The sequence below is a fragment of the Quercus robur genome, chromosome 6, assembly GCF_932294415.1.
Source record: "Quercus robur chromosome 6, dhQueRobu3.1, whole genome shotgun sequence".
NCBI classification, from domain to species: Eukaryota; Viridiplantae; Streptophyta; class Magnoliopsida; order Fagales; family Fagaceae; genus Quercus; species Quercus robur.
Window position 1 is genome coordinate 48,146,075 of NC_065539.1, and position 21,951 is coordinate 48,168,025.

The following is a 21,951-nucleotide window of genomic DNA, read 5'->3' on the forward strand; positions in this document are numbered from 1 at the left end:
TTGGCACTGTTTTTCTTTCCCCTTCACTTACACTTACTAATGTTCTTTGTGTTCCCTCATTTAGTTTCAATCTATTATCTATTAGTACACTCACATTATCTCAGCCTTATTGCCTTGTTTTCCTCTCCAATTACTGTTTTATTCAGGACCTTTTACCTTGGAAAACGATTGGGATGGGCAAGGCTATTGATGGCTTGTATTTGTTGCAGTGTGATAGTCTCCAACACATTCCTCCTTCTTCCCTTGCTGATTACTTCAGCAGTCATAAGTCCACTGCCTCTTTTCCTCCTTTTTCTGCAGCAACTTCTGCACGTTCTGCATCATCCTCTCTTTGGCATGCCAGATTAGGACATCCTTTAGATATGAAGCTTAAAGCTTTAGGTCCTAGTCTTCCTTCTTTACAATTTCTTTGTAATAAGACTTGTCATATTTGTCCTATGGCCAAGCTTAAACGATTACCATTTCCTTTCAATAATAAAATCTGTGCATGTGCCTTTGATTTAGTTCATATGGATGTTTGGGGACCTTATTTAGTATCTACTTTGGATGGCCACAAATATTTCTTGACCATTGTGGATGATGCAACCCGAGCCACTTGGCTTTTTCTTATGAAATCCAAATCTGATGTCAGACCTTTATTTCAATCCTTTTATGCTATGATTGTTACACAATTTAGTCAACACATTAAAGCCATTAGGACTGACAATGCCAAAGAGTTTTCCATGACTGATTTCCTTAGTTCACATGGCATTATCCATCAAACTAGTTGTGTCTATACCCCACAACAAAACTCTGTTGTAGAGAGAAAACACCAGCATCTACTCTCCATTGCTAGGGCTTTACAGATTCAATCCCAAGTTCCCTTGTCTTTTTGGGGTGATTGTGTTTTGACTGCTGCATACCTCGTCAATAGGCTTCCTTCTCCCTTGCTACATGATAAAACACCTTTTGAGCTCTTATTTCATAAGCCCCCTAAGTACAATCATCTCAAAGTCTTTGGCTGCCTGTGTTTTGCCTCTACCATTGTTCATACCAGAAACAAATTTTCACCAAGGGCAAGAAAATGTGTTTTCCTTGGCTACCCATGTAATGTCAAAGGTTATAAGCTTTATGACCTTGATTCTCATGTTGTATTTGTATCCAGGGATGTTATCTTTCATGAATCTGTATTCCCTTTTGTGTCTTCTTCCAATAGTTCCATTCCTCTCAATTCTTTGCCCTTGCCATGTGCTTCACCTATTCCTCCCTTACATGATGAGGCTTTTCTGTTTCAACCTGCCACTTCTGCCTTTTCTCCTCATTCTATCACTCAAGTTCATCATAATATTGATAATGACTTACTTGATGATGTCCCAGAAGCTCCCCTTGATCCTATTGCAGATCCTATTCCCCTTAGAAAGTCTACTAGATCCATTAAAAGACCTTCATACTTACAGGAGTTCCACTGCAATAATGTCACTTCTGTCCAACCCTTGTCTTCTTCCCAGTCAGGTACATCTCACCCACTTTCTTCTCATGTGTCATATCAACATCTTTCTTCTTCCTATAAGACCTTCTGTTGTGCCATTTCTTCACTTATTGAACCTCAGTTTTACTATCAAGCTGTCTCTGATCCCCAATGGCAAGCTGCCATGGCAGCTGAGATAGCAGCACTTGAGGCTAACCATACTTGGACCTTGACACCCTTACCTCCTGGTAAGAGGTCCATTGGCTGCAAATGGGTGTACAAAATCAAGTATAAGGCTGATGGAACCATTGAGAGATACAAAGCTAGGTTGGTGGCTAAGGGCTTCACCCAAAAGGAAGGCATTGATTACTTTGAAACCTTCTCTCTAGTAGCTAAAATGATGTCTGTCAAGGTTCTTCTTGCTGTTGCTGCCATTAAGGGTTGGTCTCTTAGTCAATTGGATGTAAATAATGCTTTTCTTCATGGAGATTTGGATGAAGAGGTGTATATGGCTCTTCCACAGGGGTTTCACAGCCAGGGGGAGGTTGTTTGTAAGCTCAACAAATCCATTTATGGTCTCAAGCAAGCTTCTAGGCAATGGTTTGCCAAGTTTTCAAACACTCTAATTCAGCTTGGTTTCATTCAATCCAAGGCTGACTACTCTTTATTTACTAGAAGACATGACAACATTTTCATGATTCTCTTAGTCTATGTAGATGATGTTTTGATAGCTTGCAATGACAAGGCTGAAGTGGACAAGTTTAAAATCATGCTGGATGATAAGTTCAAGCTTAAGGATTTGGGTAATTTGAAATATTTCCTTGGTTTGGAAGTTGCAAGATCAGACAAAGGAATTGCCCTTTGTCAACGGAAATACACCCTTGAGCTGCTCAATGATGCTGGTCTACTGGGCTGTAAGTGTGCTAAGACCCCTATGGAGCACAACTTAAGACTTAGCAAGTTTGAAGGAGAAGAACTTAAAGATCCCAGTCATTACAGAAGGCTTGTGGGCAGGCTCTTGTACTTAACAATCACAAGACCTGACATCACATTTGCTATCCATAAACTCAGTCAGTTTATGTCCAAGCCAAAGAGACCACATTTGGATGCAGCACATAGAGTGTTGCAGTATTTGAAAGGTGAACCGGGCAAAGGACTTATGTTTTCTTCCAACACAGACTTGCATTTGAAAGGATTTGCAGATGCAGATTGGGCTGCATGTCCTGACACTAGGAGATCCGTGACTGGCTATAGCATCTTCATTGGTGATTCTTTAGTATCTTGGAAATCCAAGAAGCAGTCAACAGTGTCAAGATCATCAGCTGAGGCTGAATACAGGTCCATGGTGGTAGCAACATGTGAGATAGTGTGGATTCTGTATTTTCTCAAAGATATTGGTGTGAATCATGACAAGGAGGCCTTATTGTTCTGTGACAGCCAAGCTGCATTGCACATTGGTTCCAATCCAGTCTTCCATGAGAGGACAAAACATATAGAAATAGACTGTCATGTGGTTAAGAATAAGGTGTTGGAAAAGGTGATTAAGTTGAATCATGTTAGATCAAATTGTCAGTTGGCCGATCTGCTCACTAAAGCTTTGAATTATAATCAATTTTCCATTCTTAGTTGTAAAATGGGGATGATTAATATACATGCACCTGCTGCTCTTGAGGGGGAGTATCAGAATCTAAGTAAGGATGAAGTTACCAAGGCTAGTGGCAAGAGCAGAGAAGCATCCAGCAACACAAAAGATGAAATATACAGTTTTCAATTTCTGAATTCGTGATAGACTTTGCGATGGAAAACCAAAAAAATATAACAGCAAAACACATATTTAAATAATAATAATAATAATAATAATAAAAACATCATCATAAATAACGCCAATTTGATAAGTTGGATAAATAGTAAAATTTTTTTTTTTTTTTTTTTTGGTGAAAGAGATAATAACATAAACTAAGAAGAAGCAGCAGAAACAGCACACAGTCTGTTAAAGCACAGACCATTATTGTCTTGTGCAAAGAAAACAAAAACGTCCACAGGCGGACTTTCAAAAATTATTCTAAAATCTAAGTCTTGACATTTGGGATTAAGGGGATTTTGCAAACGTCCACATTCTTCTGTACTACACAGCAAACGTCCACATTAAATATAAAAGATGTGATAAATAGTAAAATATATCTTCAGCCTAACATGCATATTAATCTTACAATGTGATAACTGATAAATTGAATAAATAGTAGGGTCATTTCTTCATTAAAAAAGATACTTCCTCACTGGAGCATATTACCTGCAACTAATGAATATCCCTAGCCATTTCTCAAAGACTTTTTACACACTTGACAGATTTTGCAAAATGTACGTACAGAAGAATAAAAGTGATCGGTCAGATAAATAAAAAATAAAAATTATTTGGTATCAATGAGCCACTCTCAGTGCCCTTTGGGAATTGTCAAAAAAATATTTGATATCAATAAGCTTGACAGATTTTTTTTTTTTTTTTTTTTTTGGTTTGCAAATAATCTACATTTTAGCTTTTTCAAAATAAACTACCTTTTAATATTTTGTAACATATTTAACATAAAATTTATCAAAACTATATCTTTTAAGCTACTAGAAATAAATAAGCATTTCCCAAACTTATTGTAAGGCAATTTTGGTTTTTTATTTTTTATTTTTTATTATTATTATTTTTTTATATATATATCTTATTTTCTTACGTAGAAATAATAAAAAATTAAAACCTTATTTTTCAAGGTCTAATTATACTTTTGCCAACTTTTTGTATAGAACAAGGAGCCTTTCAACTTTCAGTAAAACGCTAATCTAAATGCACTTGCTTGAATGCAGACGGTGAGAAATGCATCAAAACTGCAATGCTGTACCTTTTACTTTATTTTCTTTCTGTTTTTGGTCCAAATTCAAACATATCTATGCTTTGTCTGCATGTTAATATAGGCTCTACATATGCTTGCTAATCAACAGAACATATAGACAAGGAAAAGAGAATAGTTATTCTGCAGCAAAGAATCTCCTAAGCACAAAGTAACCAAACATCTACAGATCCACAATTGCTCATTAGCGGTAAAATCTCAAACTTACGTTCTGGTTTATGCAGCTGAATGAATTGGACTGCGGTCTCGTGGGATGTATAATATGGCATTCTTCAGTCTACACAAAGGTCAAAACATTATGCCTCCTTTCATTCTGTGCATTTGTACCTCTCCCCTATGCATGGAGACATCTACAAAAGCACTTAGCAATTGTTAACTCATATAATATGCCTGAATAAGAAAACAACAAGGACTGTTATATAGAGCATCTTTAGGGTGTTATGCTATCCAAAATCTATATATATATATAAGCAAATATATAAAAGCAGAGACCTATTTATAAAAATAGAGATTTCATGTGAGAGAGCATGAGGTTTTACCATGTAGCACATTCTTTGAAATTTTCTTTATTTAGGCTTACACATCAATAAAGTTTGCATGTACATTATAGTTTTAGTTCATTGAATTAACTAATAGAATAAATACATATATATTAATTATACAATATATAGTTATACAACAATTATTTATATTAGAGGAATTTAAATGATTATTTTTATATATATTATATAGTTTGGATTCAGTCTTTTATATTTTGATCATGAAATATACTCAAGAGATGTATCGAGGAAGAATATTCCATAATTGTATGTTGACAGAAATAATTTACTTTTGTGATTTGAATTCTTATGTACTCGATACTTCTAAAGTTTGTTCCTCTCTATCTTTCTTGATGGTCTTTTCCGGCCCTTTGATTCTGTTGTATTGCCTTAGGCATCAATCAAGATGCCTGGACTCTGGACATATCTCTAGACATTGATGTTTTGCAAGATCTTCTCTTGCAACCTGCAAGATCTGTACCCTTCTTTCATCCTCTTTGATTTTTCATTTTTGTTTTTAAATATTTGATAATATTGTTTCTTAGCAATATTTGTGTTTCAAAATTTGGTCAAGGAGGAACTATGTGCTGCCTACAACAACTCACAAATTCTTGCTTGCTATGTAGGAATGTGGAGAACAATTTATTCTCTGGACCTATACCTACAAAATTTCTGAGCGTTCCAAATTTTAGGTGTTGTGGCTTTTTTTGTTATGCCTTTCATGTGTGTGTAGATGAATTGCCTTTTAACATAAATTTGGTAATGTCGTGTATGCCAAATCCTGGAACTAGTTATGTTAGTGCTTCTCCCACGGTCTCTTTTTAATTAATACAGAACTCAATACTTCTTTCTTAATTTCTTTATTTTTAAATTTTATCCATTTCTTTTTGGATATTGATCTATCTAGTCTGCAATGGTATTATTTTAATTAAAGCTTATGTTGACTTGACAATCCCAATAATAGTCTTCGTGGCAATGGTATTGTTTTATGGGTCATGCTAACGAGTGCCCTAAGAGCACTCGTTAGCATTTCCCTTGTTTTATTTTATTTTAATAGTTAGCCACGTCGGAATTTTTCATTTATTACCTAACGGTCATGAGCATTTTGACACAATACCAAAAGGTCAAAGACTAATTTGACACATTTGAAAAGTTAATAACCAAATTGACATATAACTTAAAGGTTAGAGATCAAATATATAGTTTACCCTAAAAATAATTATTGAATGATATTTATATTTTTAGTTACCAAGATGATATTTGCATTTTTTTTTAGTAAGCATGAAACTAGCTTATCTATATCAGTCACAATATTATGCAATTTTCAAATTTATAAACACATATAGTACGATCAAATTATTACACCTCTTTTATTGTCTTTCTAATTTGTTTATAAAATAGAATACCAAATATTACAATTTTTTTGTTGTAAAATTATTGAAATATTGGAGGAAACTAAGAAAATGCACTACACATAATAGAAGGCAATGCAATATGTAGACAGCAAAAGAAGTTTGACAAGCAGAAGCTAGGTTGAAGATTAGCTCTAACAAAGCCTTAAGCCTACCGGTTATTAAGAAAGATTAACTCTAACAAAGCACAATCCGGCAAAAACTATCTTCCGATCCTTCTAATAGGAAGATGTGAAGAACCCCACTATTGTCCAAGAACAGTAATTTCATCTCCTGTAAAAGCACCACAAATATACAAATCCCTTAATTCAACTTCATTTAAACTTGGTATGGCAATATTTATACCTGTTCGGTTTTGGATGTCACAAACATCCAAAACATCTGATTTAGGTTTGACCACTACAAAATAAGTGCCGAAGTATTGATGTGTAGTATATAATGAGTAAAGTCATATAAAACCTACAACATTATAAATTAGCCTTATCAAAATTATAGATGGCATCCAATATATTAACCAAATACCAAACCATTTAAAATCTAGGGAAATTATTGAGTAGTCCGAGACTACGAGGTCAGCTTGCTGATCTTGTTGTCCTAGCCAATAGAAAAAAACCACATCATTAAACATAGCTGAGATCAGCTTACTTGCCACATCTTCTCAACACAGCTCCACACTTAACAGCCATTGGCCCCGCTGCGTTAACCCTCTGTGCAAATTCAAATTTTAATTTGAAAATTGGGCGGGTTGGTGAAGGTAAAACTAAAAACTGAAGAAGCTTTTCATTTTCCTCAATCTTTTATCTCTTTCTGTTCAGCATCACCACCATTGCAACGTTGGCAACATTTCTGCACTTGCAAGGTACCAACTTTATTTCCTCTTTTAGTGGCACAAAAAGTGTTTGTTGAAATGCTTCATTGAGATACCTTTTTCTCCAAACTTCTTATGGCTTTGTGTTCTGATTATTAGGGGTTTTGGGTTCACCAAACTTCTTATGGCTTTGTGTTCTGATTATTAGGGGTTTTGGGTTCATGTTAGTGTGGTGCTGACAGACTCATTCAGAGTAAGCCTATTCTCCATGCCTATTAGTGTTTTGTATTGGGTGCAAGTTGTAATTATGAGTGTTTAGGAGGAAAATTTTAGTTTGGAAGCGTTTTGTGTTGGGTGCAAGTTGTAATTATGAGTGGCTAGGAGGAAAATTTTAGTTTGGAAGCAAAAGAGGCATATGGGTAGCTCTCTAATTAGGTGGAAGGAAGGCCTTTTATAAAGAAGAAAATTAATTTCTAGCATGGCATAAGGACATCACGACCTGGGTCCTGGGTGCAGAGTTGCTATTGCTCTAGGCCACCTTTCGGCATATTTTGGTATATCCTATGTCACTGTGAAACCTGCTTATTGGTATTGGCCAAAGTTTAAATTTTTTACTTTGTGTTTCTGTTCTTACAAAGAAACTAGTTCTTATACTAATTTCTGTTTTAAAAAAAAGAAAAGGGAGCTAGTTATCTAACTTATTTTTGTCATACGTGGCATTAAATTGCAGAATTATGTTCCCTAGCTATAATGCTTAAGTGTGAACTATTGTTCTCTCAATTTTGGATTGAGATTTGGTATGCAATTGCACCGTATAATTAACCTCCACTCTCTCACAATATTTATTTAATTTTTTTACTTTTACTCATTTTTTATATTCAATAGTTGAGATTTGGATTAAGATCCGGTACAATTGCAATTAATCCCCCTCTCTCTCAAAATATTTTTTTTACTAATCTTACTTTTTTATTTTCACTTTTTAACTTTTTTTTTTACTAGTTCTTGTATAAGACTCAGTTTTACTAATACAAATAAAATCAGCTAATAATACAAGTCTAATGGTATAAATACAGTGAGAGAGATTTTATAATAAAATGAAAAACTATCAATCCTCTAAAAGAAAGATAAACTTATAGGAATTTAATAAAAGAAACAACAAAGTCAACATACAAAACCTACTATGCAAGGAATAATAAAATTACATCATGATATCTTTTTCTTCCTCATTATGATTTTGGTTCACACTTTACTTTTCTTATTTTGAGAGCATAGGACGAGTTAGAGGACTATTGACTATACCTATGATATGATAAGATAAGGATGACAACAAAAGTTAAGATAAGGATAACAGCAAAAGTCAAGTATGCTCCCATTTCGAGTCAAGAGATAAGAGTTAGGGACATAATGATCCAAGTTAGAGTCTCAAACCTAACCAAAGGTGCAAACAATAAACTTTATTCAAAGAATATGTGTCCCTCTAAATTGATTCAAATGATCATGTTATGACCATCCTCGGGTTCCTGGGTATCCTCGAGTGCGGCCCATGGCCCAACTCATTTACTCGGCCTGCTTACCCTCACAGCAGTAATATATAATTATGAGATGATGATATTATTTTAAATAAGATATAATTCCAAATGTTTTTTTTCTTTTTTTTTTCTTCTCACAATTGAAGAATTTTTTTTGGGGGTAAATAATTTAAGAAATAACTGGATAATAAAATATGGACAAAGTTTAGCTACAAAATTGATTGTAATTTAAGGCTACAACCTTATTCAATAAAATAAATATTACTACATATTTTGAAAATCTAATTGTTAAATTGTATGTTCTTTATACTCTTAATACACATGTCAAATTTTATATCAATCGGATATTATTTATTATATCATCTATAAGCTTATATCTTATGCATAATTTTAAACTACAAAAACTTGCAATTTAAACAATTTATTGATGACATAGCTATTGATCTTTAATTTTTTAGAAATTTTGCAAGCATGAAAGATATAAAAAGAAGATATAATCCAATGGTAAATTTTTCAAAATTCACCTTCAATAAAAAGATATTGAGTAAGGTTATAACCTTAAACTACAACCAATTTTGTAGCTAAACTTTGTCCATAAAACATCAAGTACAAAATGCAAGCGAAATGTGGAAAGAAACAAAAAAGGAAATAAACAACACAAAAAATTTCATACCTACCTAGGTGAAACATACCAAAAATGAAATAAACATCACAAAAATAAATTTTACACATACCTTTTTTATTTATTTATTTTTATAAAGTTTCAACATAAGGTGTCTGCTTCTGATAATTGTGCTCTTTATCATCAAATTAAGACATCAATCGGTTTTTAATATAGGCGAAAATTGAACATCAAACCTCTTATTCAATTGTCAGAAACTTTATCAATTGAGTTAATTGAAACTCACAATTTCACACCCACTTAGATGACATGCTGTCAATTGTAGGTAAAAAAAAATATTATTAGTGGACTGCCCAAATGAAAAATTATTGTATAAGCAGCATTGCTTGATTGACAAAAGGAAAGAACTCACACCCATTTTTGTCCATACTTGCATGACCTTAAGTGATAGGCTTTTATTTATGTATTTTTTTTTTATAATTAGATAGATTTTGGAGGGATAGTTTGAAAATACACGTAAGGTGCTACTGATAACTTAGTAAACTTAAATAATCATTGAAATCGATTCTCAAAAAAAAAAAAATCATTGAAATCACACATAAGTGTTGAACTCCCTCACATGAGAGGGATGTTGCATGCAACGATTATACATAATACTAAAATTTGAAAACCTGTTATTTGAAGAACTAGAAGAATGAGAGGTTCAAGAATTTTGAGGTCAATCGAACCATGATGATGTTATAATTAATTAAAATGCAAATTAAGGTGTTAAATTTGTAAAGATTACCAAAATTTACTGAAAATAACTAAAGTCATTTAAACAACTTTCAAATGGCTTACACAAGTATTAAAAAAATTGTTTTTAGTCATTTTTCAAATAAAAAACATTTAATCCAAAATAAAACAATTTTCAATGTAAATTTATAAATCACACATTCACATGTAAAAGCATAATTCTTGAATCACAAATAGAATAAGCTAATAATACAAATTAAATAGTATAAATATAGTGAGAGAGGTTTTATAATAAAATGAAAAACTATTAATCCTCTAAAAGAAAGATAAAAAATTATAGGAATTTAATAAAAGAAACAACAAAGTCACAAACAAAACCTATGATGCAAGGAATAATTAACAAACTTACGTCATGATATCTTTTTTTTTTTCCCTTCCTCTACCGCTTTTCTGTTAAAAAAAATATACATATTTTTCTTCCTCGTTATGAATTTGGTTCGTGCTTTACTTTTCTTATCTTGAGAGTATAGAGATAGAGTTAGGGACGTAATAAACAATCCAGGTTAGAGTCTCAAAACCTAACAACAGGTGCAAACAAGCAACTTAATTAAATCAACGAATATGTGTCCCTCTTTGAATTGATTCGAATGATCACGTTATAGGGCATAAAGTATATAATTATGAGATGATGATATCATTTTGAATAAGATATAATTCCTAATATTCTTTTTTTTCTTCTCTTAATTGAAGAAATCTTTTTTCCTTTTTTGGTAAATAACCGAAGAAATAATTAAACAATAAAATATCAAGTACAAAATGCAAGTAAAGCATGGAAACCGGAAAGAAACCAAAAAGGAAATAAACACCATAAAAAATTTCACACCTACCTAGGTGAAATAAACCAAAAATGAAATAAACAATATAAAAATGATTTGGTTTACCTTCAGTACTTTTTTTAACTGGACATGTTTTTTTTTATTTTATATATATACAATGACAAGTGATAGTGAGTTTTAATATCCACATTTTATTTAATTAGTGGATGATGTGGTCGTCTCTCATTAAGGCCTCGTTTGGGAGGAAGGAATAGAATATAATGGAAATGAATGAAAAGAATAATATTAGAATATTCTTCTCTTCCCTTATTTGGGAGTTTTAATACAGGGAATGGACTTGTTTGGGAGTTTAAGTAATAGGGAATGGACTTGTTTGGGAGTTTAAGTAATAGGGAATGGAATGGGTAGGAGGGAACACTCATTCCTCTCTATTCCCTTAAAACCTCAAATTTTCATTCCCCCCGAAATTGGGAGAGAATGGGAAAGAATAGAATTAGATTTAATAACTTTTTTACTAAAACTCTCAAAATACCCCTATATCTATACTACTATTTAAGGGGCTTCCCCTGTTTGGATTCCACATTTTTCATGCCTAAGATACCCTCATCATACCCATTTACAAGTTTTCAACCACCGAGGATAGATATGTAAATTAAATCTCCTACACTTTAAAACCACAAACTCACGTACGCTTTACAGTTTCTATCTCACTTTCTCTCTCTCATTCTTCTTCAAATTAAAGACATTTAGTTTAGCTCTACATCATCTTCTCTTTTTCTTCATATTAAAAATATTTACTGTCAGAGGCTTCAACAAATTTTCAGGTTCTATCTTTTGCAAGTTCCTCTTTGTTTTCTTTTCTTTTGTTTATGATTCACTTTCTTTAAGTTCTACTTTTTTTTTTTTCTTATATGTATCACGTTAACTCTTTTTTTTTTTTTCCCCTTCTTCTTTATTTTAAAATGAAATTTTGAAATAAATGGTTCCTTCATATACTCCACCATTGTACTTCTTAATGAATTGTCATTTCATGTTGTAGGTATTGTGATCCAAAGACAGGGTTGTCTTATGCTACAAAAGAAGTATTCAAAATCATTCTCCAACAGTTAAACAGTATGACTTCCCTTACCTCTTTTAATAGCCTTTGTTTACATTTTAAGAAATTATAACCATGATCACCTCATGAATAGATAGTGAGTTTTTTTTAAAAAAAAATAAGGTCAACAATGTCCATCACTCTCTTATTAGGTTTTTAATTTTATTATTTCTTAAAAAAAAAAAAAAAAAGGTTTTTCATTTTATCAAAAGGTTAACCACAATTATCTATTTCTAACTGCATTTGCACTAAATTTGAGTTCTACTTTTTTTTGCTTTTTTTTTTATATATATATGTATCACGTTAACTCTTTCTTTCTTTCTTTTTTCTTTCTTTTTTTAATTTAATTTTGAAATATTGGTGGTGACTAAAAACAAAAAAAAGCCACGTTGTATAAAAAAAAAAAAAAAATCCTACGTTTTGTAAAAAAAAAAAAACTATGGCCGACCCTTTTTCTTTTCAAATTCAAAAAAAAAAAAAAAAACCCTTAACACGTTTGAATTCCACTCCCACATTTTACTCCTAACAAATTGTTTGAATTTCACTCTCCCATGTTTTACTCCTAAGAAACTGCTTTACTTTTTTTTTTTTTCTTTTTTTTTTTAATTTAATTTTGAAATGTTGGTGGTGACTAAAACAAAAAAAAAGCCACGTTGTATAAAAAAAAAAAAATCCTACGTTTTGTAAAAAAAAAAAACTATGGCCGACCCTTTTTCTTTTCAAATTCAAAAAAAAAAAAAAAAAAACCCTTAACACGTTTGAATTCCACTCCCACATTTTACTCCTAACAAATTGTTTGAATTTCACTCTCCCATGTTTTACTCCTAAGAAACTGCTTTACTTTTTTTTTTTTTTTTAATTTAATTTTGAAATGTTGGTGGTGACTAAAAACAAAAAAAAAGCCACGTTGTATAAAAAAAAAAAAAAAAAAATCCTACGTTTTGTAAAAAAAAAAAACTATGGCCGACCCTTTTTCTTTTCAAATTCAAAAAAAAAAAAAAAAAAAAAAAAAACCTTAACACGTTTGAATTCCACTCCCACATTTTACTCCTAACAAATTGTTTGAATTCCACTCTCCCATGTTTTACTCCTAAGAAACTGCTTTACTTTTTTTTTTTTTAATTTAATTTTGAAATGTTGGTGGTGACTAAAAACAAAAAAAAGCCACGTTGTATAAAAAAAAAAAAAAAATCCTACGTTTTGTAAAAAAAAAAAAAACTATGGCCGACCCTTTTTCTTTTCAAATTCAAAAAAAAAAAAAAAAAAACCTTAACACGTTTGAATTCCACTCCCACATTTTACTCCTAACAAATTGTTTGAATTCCTACTCCCATGTTTTACTCCTAAGAAACTGCTTTACTATCAAATTTAAAAATTTTAACTTCTCTTTAACTTCTTTTGCTTATCCAGTTTTTATTTTATTTTATTTAAGTTTCATGTTATATCCTCCTTCCTTTTCATCTTCTTCTTCTTCTAGATATATCTAAAGATACACATTCTACATAGCCATGATAATGAATCAATGATAATATACAAATAGAAAAAAAAAAGGGTCGGCCAGAGTTTTTTTTTTTTTTTTTCTTTTACAAAAGTGGGTTTTTTTTTTTTTTTTCAAAATAAAAACGTGGTAGATAATTTTTTGTTAAAAACAATTATAACCATAAAAAAAAAAAAACGTTTAACATTATTGACTCATACGTGGTATTGATGATTATCACTACCAACATTTTCGGATAACTACTATTTTATTCAAATGTTTGCTTTATTCTTTTTTTTTTTTTTTTTTTTGGGAGAAGAATTTTCTATTTCTTTTTTAATTTAAATATTTCAAACACAAACTCTAACAAACTTAAGCTATTATCTTTAACAACATATACCTTCAAACGTTGGTTGGTTAATTAAAGTTTAAAAAAAAAAAATACTTGGTTTAACCCTAATTCTTTTATCTCTCTCAGGTTCACGTACGCACAAACTTTTTGGATTGCATTGAGGAGTCATTGGAATGGAATATTAGATAAGTTCGGGTGAGAGACTTTACAAGAATTATTATATGTATTAAACCTCACATAAAGTGGTTGTTATCTAAGAAACTGTTGTAAAAAAATTTCTTTTGTAATAGAAACTATATTTCTTTTGTATACAATTAACGTGTATCTTTTGCCATAAAATTTTCAAATTAAGCTTTTATTTACTTATGTTATGGATGTGTAGTAAATGACTAAATTTTAGGATTAAAAATACTACATTTTACGAATAGACAAAAAATGATAACTGTCATACATAAAATTTGAAAAAAAAAAAAAAAAAAAAACCCACATCAACAACACCAAGAACGTGAGAGACTTTACAAGAATGAAATATTAGACTTTTAATTTTTTTTCCCTAAAATTTAGCATTTTATTTTTTTTCAAAATCAGATATGTTAGTGCCTAAATATAAGGATATGGATGGAGAAATTATAGTAGTAGTTTTATTGTACGAGTCTTTCTTTCCAAAATATGGACGACATTAAAAAAAAAAGAAAAAAAAAAAAGAGAAAAACGTGAGATTTATTTTGTATACAATTAACATGTATCTCTTCACATAAAATTTCCAATTTAAGTTTTATTTACTTATGTTATGGATGTGTAGTAAATGACTAAATTTTAGGATTAAAAAAAACTACATTTTAGGAAAAGACAAAAAATGATAACTGTCATACATAAAATTTGAAAAAAAAAAAAAAAAAAAACAACAACAACAACATAGATAGAGAGAGAGAACGTGAGAGAAGAAGAGAGACATTGTAACTGTGGGTTTAAAACTAGAAAGAAAACTATAGAAGAAGAGAACAGAAAAATCGAAGTAAAAGGACACAAAGTACAAAGACTAATAAGAACGGAAACAGAGAAACTGAAGAAAGAGAACACAGAGAATAAAGCCAACACAGAGAATATGGAAAAATAAATAAATAAGACAAGTTTGCTTCTTCTCTTTCACTTCAGCTCAAAAATTGCAATTAACTTGATCAAGGGAGGCATCCAATGAATGGAGAATGCTATCATACGTGAAGAAAAAGAAAAACTATTTAACTTATGCAATTAATAAGTTGTCTGTAAATATCTGACAATACTCTCTACTCGAACCTATCAGTTAAACTTATGCTTTAATTAAACTTGCGCATTTTCATAATAATAATAATAGAAACATATTCATATCCAAAATAAACCAAGAATAATTTTTTGATTCTATTTTTTTTTCATAATGTGGTGATGGATACAAACGGTTATAATAGAAGATCAGGTTTTTTATTATTTTATCATAAATGAACGTTAAGAATACCACATGTCTACATCCCATATTTATAAGATGGACTAAACAAATATCATTGAAAATTTTTAAAAACATTTTACGTGAAAAAATAAACATAGATAGAGAGAGGGAACGTGAGAGACTTTACAAGAATGGAATATTAGATTTAAAATTTTTTCCCTAAAATTTAGCATTTTATTTTCTTTCAAAATCAATTATGTTAGTGCCTAAATATAAGGATATGGAAGGCGAAATTATAGTAGTAGTTTTATTGTAGGAGTCTTTTTTTTTTTCCAAAATATGGAAGAGATTAAAAAAAAAAAAAAAGGATTTTTAAAATAGTTCATGGATAGATGTATACTAGCCTCTAAGCACGCGCGTGAGCGCGTGCTCAGAGGCTCTTCTATTTTTTGGGTAAGGATTAAATTAGAGTATTTATTATAATTTGGAATTATTATATTTTTCAATCACAAAAAAAAAACCTAGGAGTGTGATGAGTGTCATGTGTGGAAAAATCATTTTCCAATCACAATAATTTTTCATCACAAAAAAATCTAGGGGTGTGATTGGAAAATGATTTTTCCACACATGACACTCATCACACTCCTAGGTTTTTTTTTTGTGATTGAAAAATATAATAATTCCAAATTATAATAAATGCTCTAATTTAATCCTTACCCAAAAAATAGAAGAGCCTCTCACGCGCGTGCTCAGAGGCTAGTATTCAATTATTTATTTTAAAATAGGGGTCTAATAGTAATATTATTATAAAATGATTCTATTCCATTCCCTTTATGTTACTTCCAAATAAGATTACTTACATTCCATTCATTTTCCATTTCTTAATTTTAAAACATCCAATCAAGGTTGCTTAATTTTATTCTATTCCATTCTTTTCACTTACTTAAATACATTTCATTTCATTCATTTTCATTCCCTTATGATCATTTCATTACATTCCATTCCATTCCATTCCCTTCTCTTATGAACTCCCAAACATAGCCTAAAACAAAACTAGCATATAATTTCATGTAAACGCATGGATACATTTAAAATTAAACAAAATTTTTATTATAAAAATATAAATAATTAGTCAAATTTTTTTTTTTTAAAGCATGTTACACATGCATTCATGCATACATATAGATATATTTAAAATTAAACACAATTTTTATCATAAAATATAGATAATTAGTCAAATTTTTTTTTTTTAAGTAAACGTAATTAGTCACATATTAAAAATTTTATCTAAATTTAATACTACTTATGATCATTTTCTTTTTAATTTTTAATAAGATAGAACGTATGGTGATTTTTGTTATGTGGTGATTTTTATTTTATTTGTTTTTTGAGAAACATGTGGTGATTTTTATTGAGTATATGTGATTGTTTTTTTAAAAAAAAATTATAGTTTATTAATATTAGATTCTTAATATTTTGCAATCGTTAACTCACTTGACACAAAAATTAAAAAACTTAAGTAGACACATGGCACAAGTTTAAGTGAATAATTATGGTGTAGTTCCCACATAAATTAGACACATGGTGCAAAATTGGATTGTAATTTTAAATTATAATTCAATTTTCTCTAAACTTTACCTATTAATATATATATGGATGACTTATAAATTTGAATTTTTTTTAGTTATATGATTATGTTTTTGATGGTTTATTATATTGGATTCATCGTTTTCTACACTAAATTAACTAATTTGGCACAAAAATTTAAAAATTTAGATAAAATGATATACGTGGCGCAAAATTAAACTCTAATTGAAATTTATTTTTTACACTAAATTAACTCACTTAGCACAAAATTCTAAAATTTAGATTAAATAAGACACATGACGTAAAATTAGACTCTAATTAAATTTCAATTTGAAACTTAATTAGATTTTCTCTCTGCTTTACTTATTATTATATATATAAATTAAATTATTTTTTAAAAAAAGTATTAAAAGTAAGTTAAACTTATAAAAAAATTCACACCTACATAAATGACAAGCTCTCGATGGTAAGTGAAAAAGTATTATTAGTGATAGCATTGCTCAGTAGACAAAAGGAAAAAACTCACACCCACGTGTTGTCCACATGTGCATGAGAACTTACGCGATGAGCTGTATTTATTTATTTTTTTTTTAAAACCGATAGTTTTGGGAGGGATAGTTTAAATCTTACCTGGGTTAGAGACGCCTAAGAGCATCCACAGCAGGTGTGGCAAATATGCCAAATGCCAAATATTTGGCACATTTGCCACACCAAACACAAAAATGGTGCTTTATGAGATGTGCCAAATCTCAAAAATTATACAACATGGTTACAGTACCGTTGCAAATTTGCAATGGTACAAACAAATGTTGCAAAAATTATATTGTTTTATATTCTCCTTTCTCTCTCCTCTCTCTTCATTTTTTCTTTTCTCTTCTCTCTCACTCTCCGGTTCCCTCTCTCTTCTCCCTCAAACCCCAATCCTCTCCTCTCAAACCTCACTCTGTCTCTTTGTCTCCCACTCCCTGTTTCTCTCGGCGCCGTCGCCCTGCTCGACCTCGACGCCTCCGTGCTCACCAAGACGCTGACGTTCGCCGCCGCGTTCTCTGCCTTCGGAGACTCGATCTCATGGCTCATCGCGCTCGCTTTCTTCTTCGCCCGCAGGTTCATCAAGACTGGGCTCAGGAATCGAATCGCTTACCAGCTCATCGTTGGCGTGAATTTGACTTTCAACACGATCGGGTGGACCAATTGGGCCAAGGCGGCGATCGTGCCTGGGTTGGTGTCGTTGATTGTTGGGGTGATTTGTAATGGGGTCCAGTGGTATGGGTGTGGGGTTTTGATTTGTGGGAGTGGGTTTTGGGTCGTGGTGGTGCAGTGGCGGCGTGGGGTCGTGGTTGTGGCTGGGTATTGATCAATCAAAGATCTCTCTCTGCCTCCAAACCAAAACAGAGCAAGAAACACATCCAAAACCTTAAAAATTTTCAAAAATGACAGAGATTAACAGTTGTGGTGGGTTTGTTTTGAATTGTGTTTTGGGTTGTGGAGGATGTGGTGGTTGTGTGGTGGTGGCTGTTGGTTGTTTGCAGTGGCTGTTGATTGTGATTGATGAGTTGTAGATATTATTTTAATGGGTAGGAAATATTATTTTAATGTATAGAATTGTATGATAAAACATCTGATAAATGAAATGTTGTAAATTGATGTGGTAAAATAATAAAGTAGGTATTTGATGTGGCAAAATGACATAATTTTTGCCACATCTGCTGTGGATGCTCTAACAATGATTGGTTCATTTATTTATAATTTATAGTACTCTGATAGTGACAGCTGACAACCAAGAAATGGCCTAAATTGTCTATTTTAAAAATACTGTAAGGTACTAACTAACTAAACTTAAATAATCATTGAAATCAACATATGAAATCAACGTAAAGGCCTAAATTGTCTATTTATAATTTATAATAATCTGATAGTGACAACTGATAACTAGAAAATGGACTAAATTGTCTATTTTAAAATAGTGTAAGGTACTAACTAACTAAACTTAAATAATCATCGAAATCAACATAAGTACTCTTCTCAACAACAACAATAACAACAACACCAATCAAAAAAAAAAACCAATAACAACAACAAAAAAGCGCACACACACACAAGTATTTTTCTTTTCTTTCATTGAAATCACATTTTTAAAATTTATAAGGTATTTTTCAAAAAAATAATTCAACCAAACAAATTAAGAGAGACATATATTTCTTTCTTTTTACAACAAACAATTTTTATTATTTTTATCATAATTTATTTCTGTACTTTGGGCTGATTTAGAGCATCTCCAACAGATTCTCCAAATTTTTGTACTATTTGGATAATGAACAGTAACTTTTACATTTAACTACCAACTTTTTCAAATCCACTTTCCAACAAATTATCTATCTTATTCTCTATCTCATTTAAATATTATTTCTTCATTATTTCTTTAACCTTTCTTTATTCTTTTTTTATTCTTTCTCTATTCATTCCCAACAGCTATATTTTTCAAATTCCCAACAACTATATTTTTAAATCTCCCGACAATAATATTTTCAAAGCTACACACACAATCTGAATGAAAGCCCTTGTATATGGGCAGCACACACACACAGAGCAGCGCACACACACAGCAGCACACACACACACACACACAGAGCACTTTCTAGGCAGCATAGACACAACAGCACACACACACACACACACACACACACACACACAACAGCACACATAGTAGCAGCACTTTCTGGGCAGCATAGACACAGCAGCACACACACAACAACACACACACACACAGCAGCGCACACACACACACACACAGCCCCTATATATGGGCAGCACAGACACGCACAGCACACACACACACACAGCAGCACACACAGCCCCCTGTATATGGGCAGCACACACACACACAGCAGCGCGCACACACACAGCATCACACACACACAGCAACACACACACACACAACAACAACACAATCAAAGCTTTAATACAATAAGGTTGAACACCACCCTTTTTTTTTTATAAACTGCAATTTCATTAAAAGACTAAGAAATATTACAAGCAGAGGCATCTCCCTTAGAAATTGCCTCAAGCGAGGGGGGGGGGGGGAGATTACCATCAGAAAAACAGAAGGGGAAAACAGATATACATATATAATGCAACAGGATCACATTGTATATAGTGCAATAGTATCACATTGTAGCAAAACAAAATGAATAGTGCAACAAGATCATATTGTAGCAAAACAAAAATTAGAGACCCAATATACAAAACAAGTTTAAAGAACTCTTTTAATCATATACAACATAAGAGCATTGATGATGATAATAGTCTAAGAACAAGACCTTCATTTTTCAAGGATTTCCATTTGACATTGACGAATATATTCTTGCTGCAGTGGAGACAACATACTTACATCCATCATCATAAGCTCTTTTTCTTCCTTCAGCTTTTCCATTCTCAATTTCTCCATTTCATTTTCCTCCTTCATTCTTGCTATTTCAAGTTTTTTATCCTTAAGTTGAATTCGTGCCATATCATGCTCCTGGTTTACAAGACGTCCTTTCTCAATACAAGTCATTTTCATCTCACTTATTTTTCTTCTTTCATCCATCATGACATTCAATATGTCTTCTATATGTGAAGTCGTGCCTTCTCTGGACTTTTGTTTCTTCAATCTTTCTTTTTGGGCCTTCACCCCTGGTGGTCTCTCCAAGTTTACAATTGGAACCTGTGGAATATCATCATCCTCTAAACTTATTGACTCTAGATTAGAAGGTGAAGATGGCTCAGATCTCCCTCTTTTTTTTGGTTGCTGACTGTTACCAATAGCCAACCATTTTGGTGAGTACTTTAATAAATTCCAATAATGTTCATATTGAAATTTGGTATGCTGCAATACTTGATAGAGCTCTTTTGCTGCATTAAGCTGGAAAAATTAACAAATAGTTTATAGTTACTATCTTGAAATAGTTGGAACAAATTAGCAAATTAACACAAATTTCTTTATAAGATGTACCTTGTCTTCATTAGTCTTACCACTTTCATTCTTTGATTCAATTTGTGCCAAACACCCACAAAACTTATTGGTGCAAAGTTGAATCGTTGACCATCGGTTCATTAGAGAACTCATCGTACGCTCAGAAGTGAAGGTCTTCCATTGGTGGTAATACTCCCAAATTCTTGACCAATATGTTGTGCGTTTTTGGTTAGTGCTTTGCACTACATCTTGGTTGACATTGAGAAATGCGGACTCAAGAAGCACGTCTTCTTGTATGGTGAAGTTGCTACCACATTGTAGTTTCTTAGCTGTGGATTCAACTTGGGGTGGAGACATTTGGCTAAATGCTTAAGCTTGTGGAACACTATCTTCACCACTTATACGTGAAGATCTTGACATATATTCATCATAACTATCTTCTAAAGGATTAGTGAAAGATGTGTCCCTTGGAATACTCGAATCCATTCCTAGTAACAAAAACAAAAACAATAATTTACATTCAGTTACACAGAAACAATAATTCTATAATCTGTAAGGAATCCCTTACATTCAGTTCATGGTTTATTGGCATCAAACTCCCAGTTCTATTACAGTTTCAAGCAATTAACAATAATTTATCTCAATTACACAGAAACCATAAGGAACAAAACTACAATGATTGCCACATTCTAAAAAACTCAACCTCAAAGCTGTCTATAAATTTTTCATTCTCAGCCCAAAATATTAACAGCACAAGAGATCTCACAATTAAGATTGTACATTCAGAAACAATTTTCACAAAATCTCATGGAACCAAGCAACAGAAATTACCACACTGTAGAACTACACAACTCAATGCAACATGAACCATTAGATTAGTCACTTACATTTTCATTCATAGAATTATTTACACACACATTTCCCAGAAAACATTTTCCAAAAACCATTCCAACCACATAGATATCAAAAACCCACCAAGAAAAAATGACAAACATGCAAAACCCAATATGAATTCATCGATCAAACATCATTGCCATCACAATTTTAGCTACAAAAAAACCCAGAATTCAAATTCTCAATATTTCCACACCAAAAAAAGAAAAAAAAAAGAGACATAATAAGATTAAAGTTTGGGTACCGATATTCAGATTCTCAATGTTTTTGTTTGGGTTTTTTTGTTTTTCTTGGTTTGGGTACCGATATTCAAGGTTGAGATTAATTTATTGACTCTAATAAGATTAA

General features: G+C 31.6%; 1 protein-coding gene and 2 long non-coding RNA genes across 4 annotated transcripts; 2 read left to right on the top strand and 1 right to left on the bottom strand.

Annotated features, from left to right (window-relative positions):
• Positions 1–6,767: 6,767 nt before the first annotated feature.
• LOC126689176 (uncharacterized) lies at positions 6,768–7,874 on the top strand. The gene is made up of 3 exons (XR_007644441.1): positions 6,768–7,151; positions 7,309–7,654; positions 7,831–7,874. It is a non-coding gene; the product is annotated as an uncharacterized LOC126689176 (long non-coding RNA).
• Positions 7,875–11,804: 3,930 nt separating this feature from the next.
• On the top strand, positions 11,805–14,061 carry LOC126689753 (uncharacterized). Its single transcript, XR_007644597.1, has 2 exons — positions 11,805–11,935; positions 13,874–14,061. It is a non-coding gene; the product is annotated as an uncharacterized LOC126689753 (long non-coding RNA).
• Positions 14,062–20,023: 5,962 nt separating this feature from the next.
• LOC126689754 (glutathione S-transferase T2-like) lies at positions 20,024–21,098 on the bottom strand. 2 transcript variants are annotated; one of them, XM_050384939.1, is made up of 2 exons: positions 20,769–21,098; positions 20,024–20,658 (listed from the first exon to the last, which is right to left on the bottom strand). In XM_050384939.1, the coding sequence occupies exons 1-2, from the start codon at positions 20,775–20,777 to the stop codon at positions 20,077–20,079; spliced, it is 591 nt and encodes a 196-aa protein (XP_050240896.1). In that variant the 5' UTR covers positions 20,778–21,098; the 3' UTR covers positions 20,024–20,076. The 2 variants fall into 2 exon arrangements, with proteins under 2 accessions (XP_050240896.1, XP_050240895.1); XM_050384938.1 differs by having other exon boundaries at positions 20,749–21,098.
• Between the last annotated feature and the right edge of the window lie 853 nt (positions 21,099–21,951).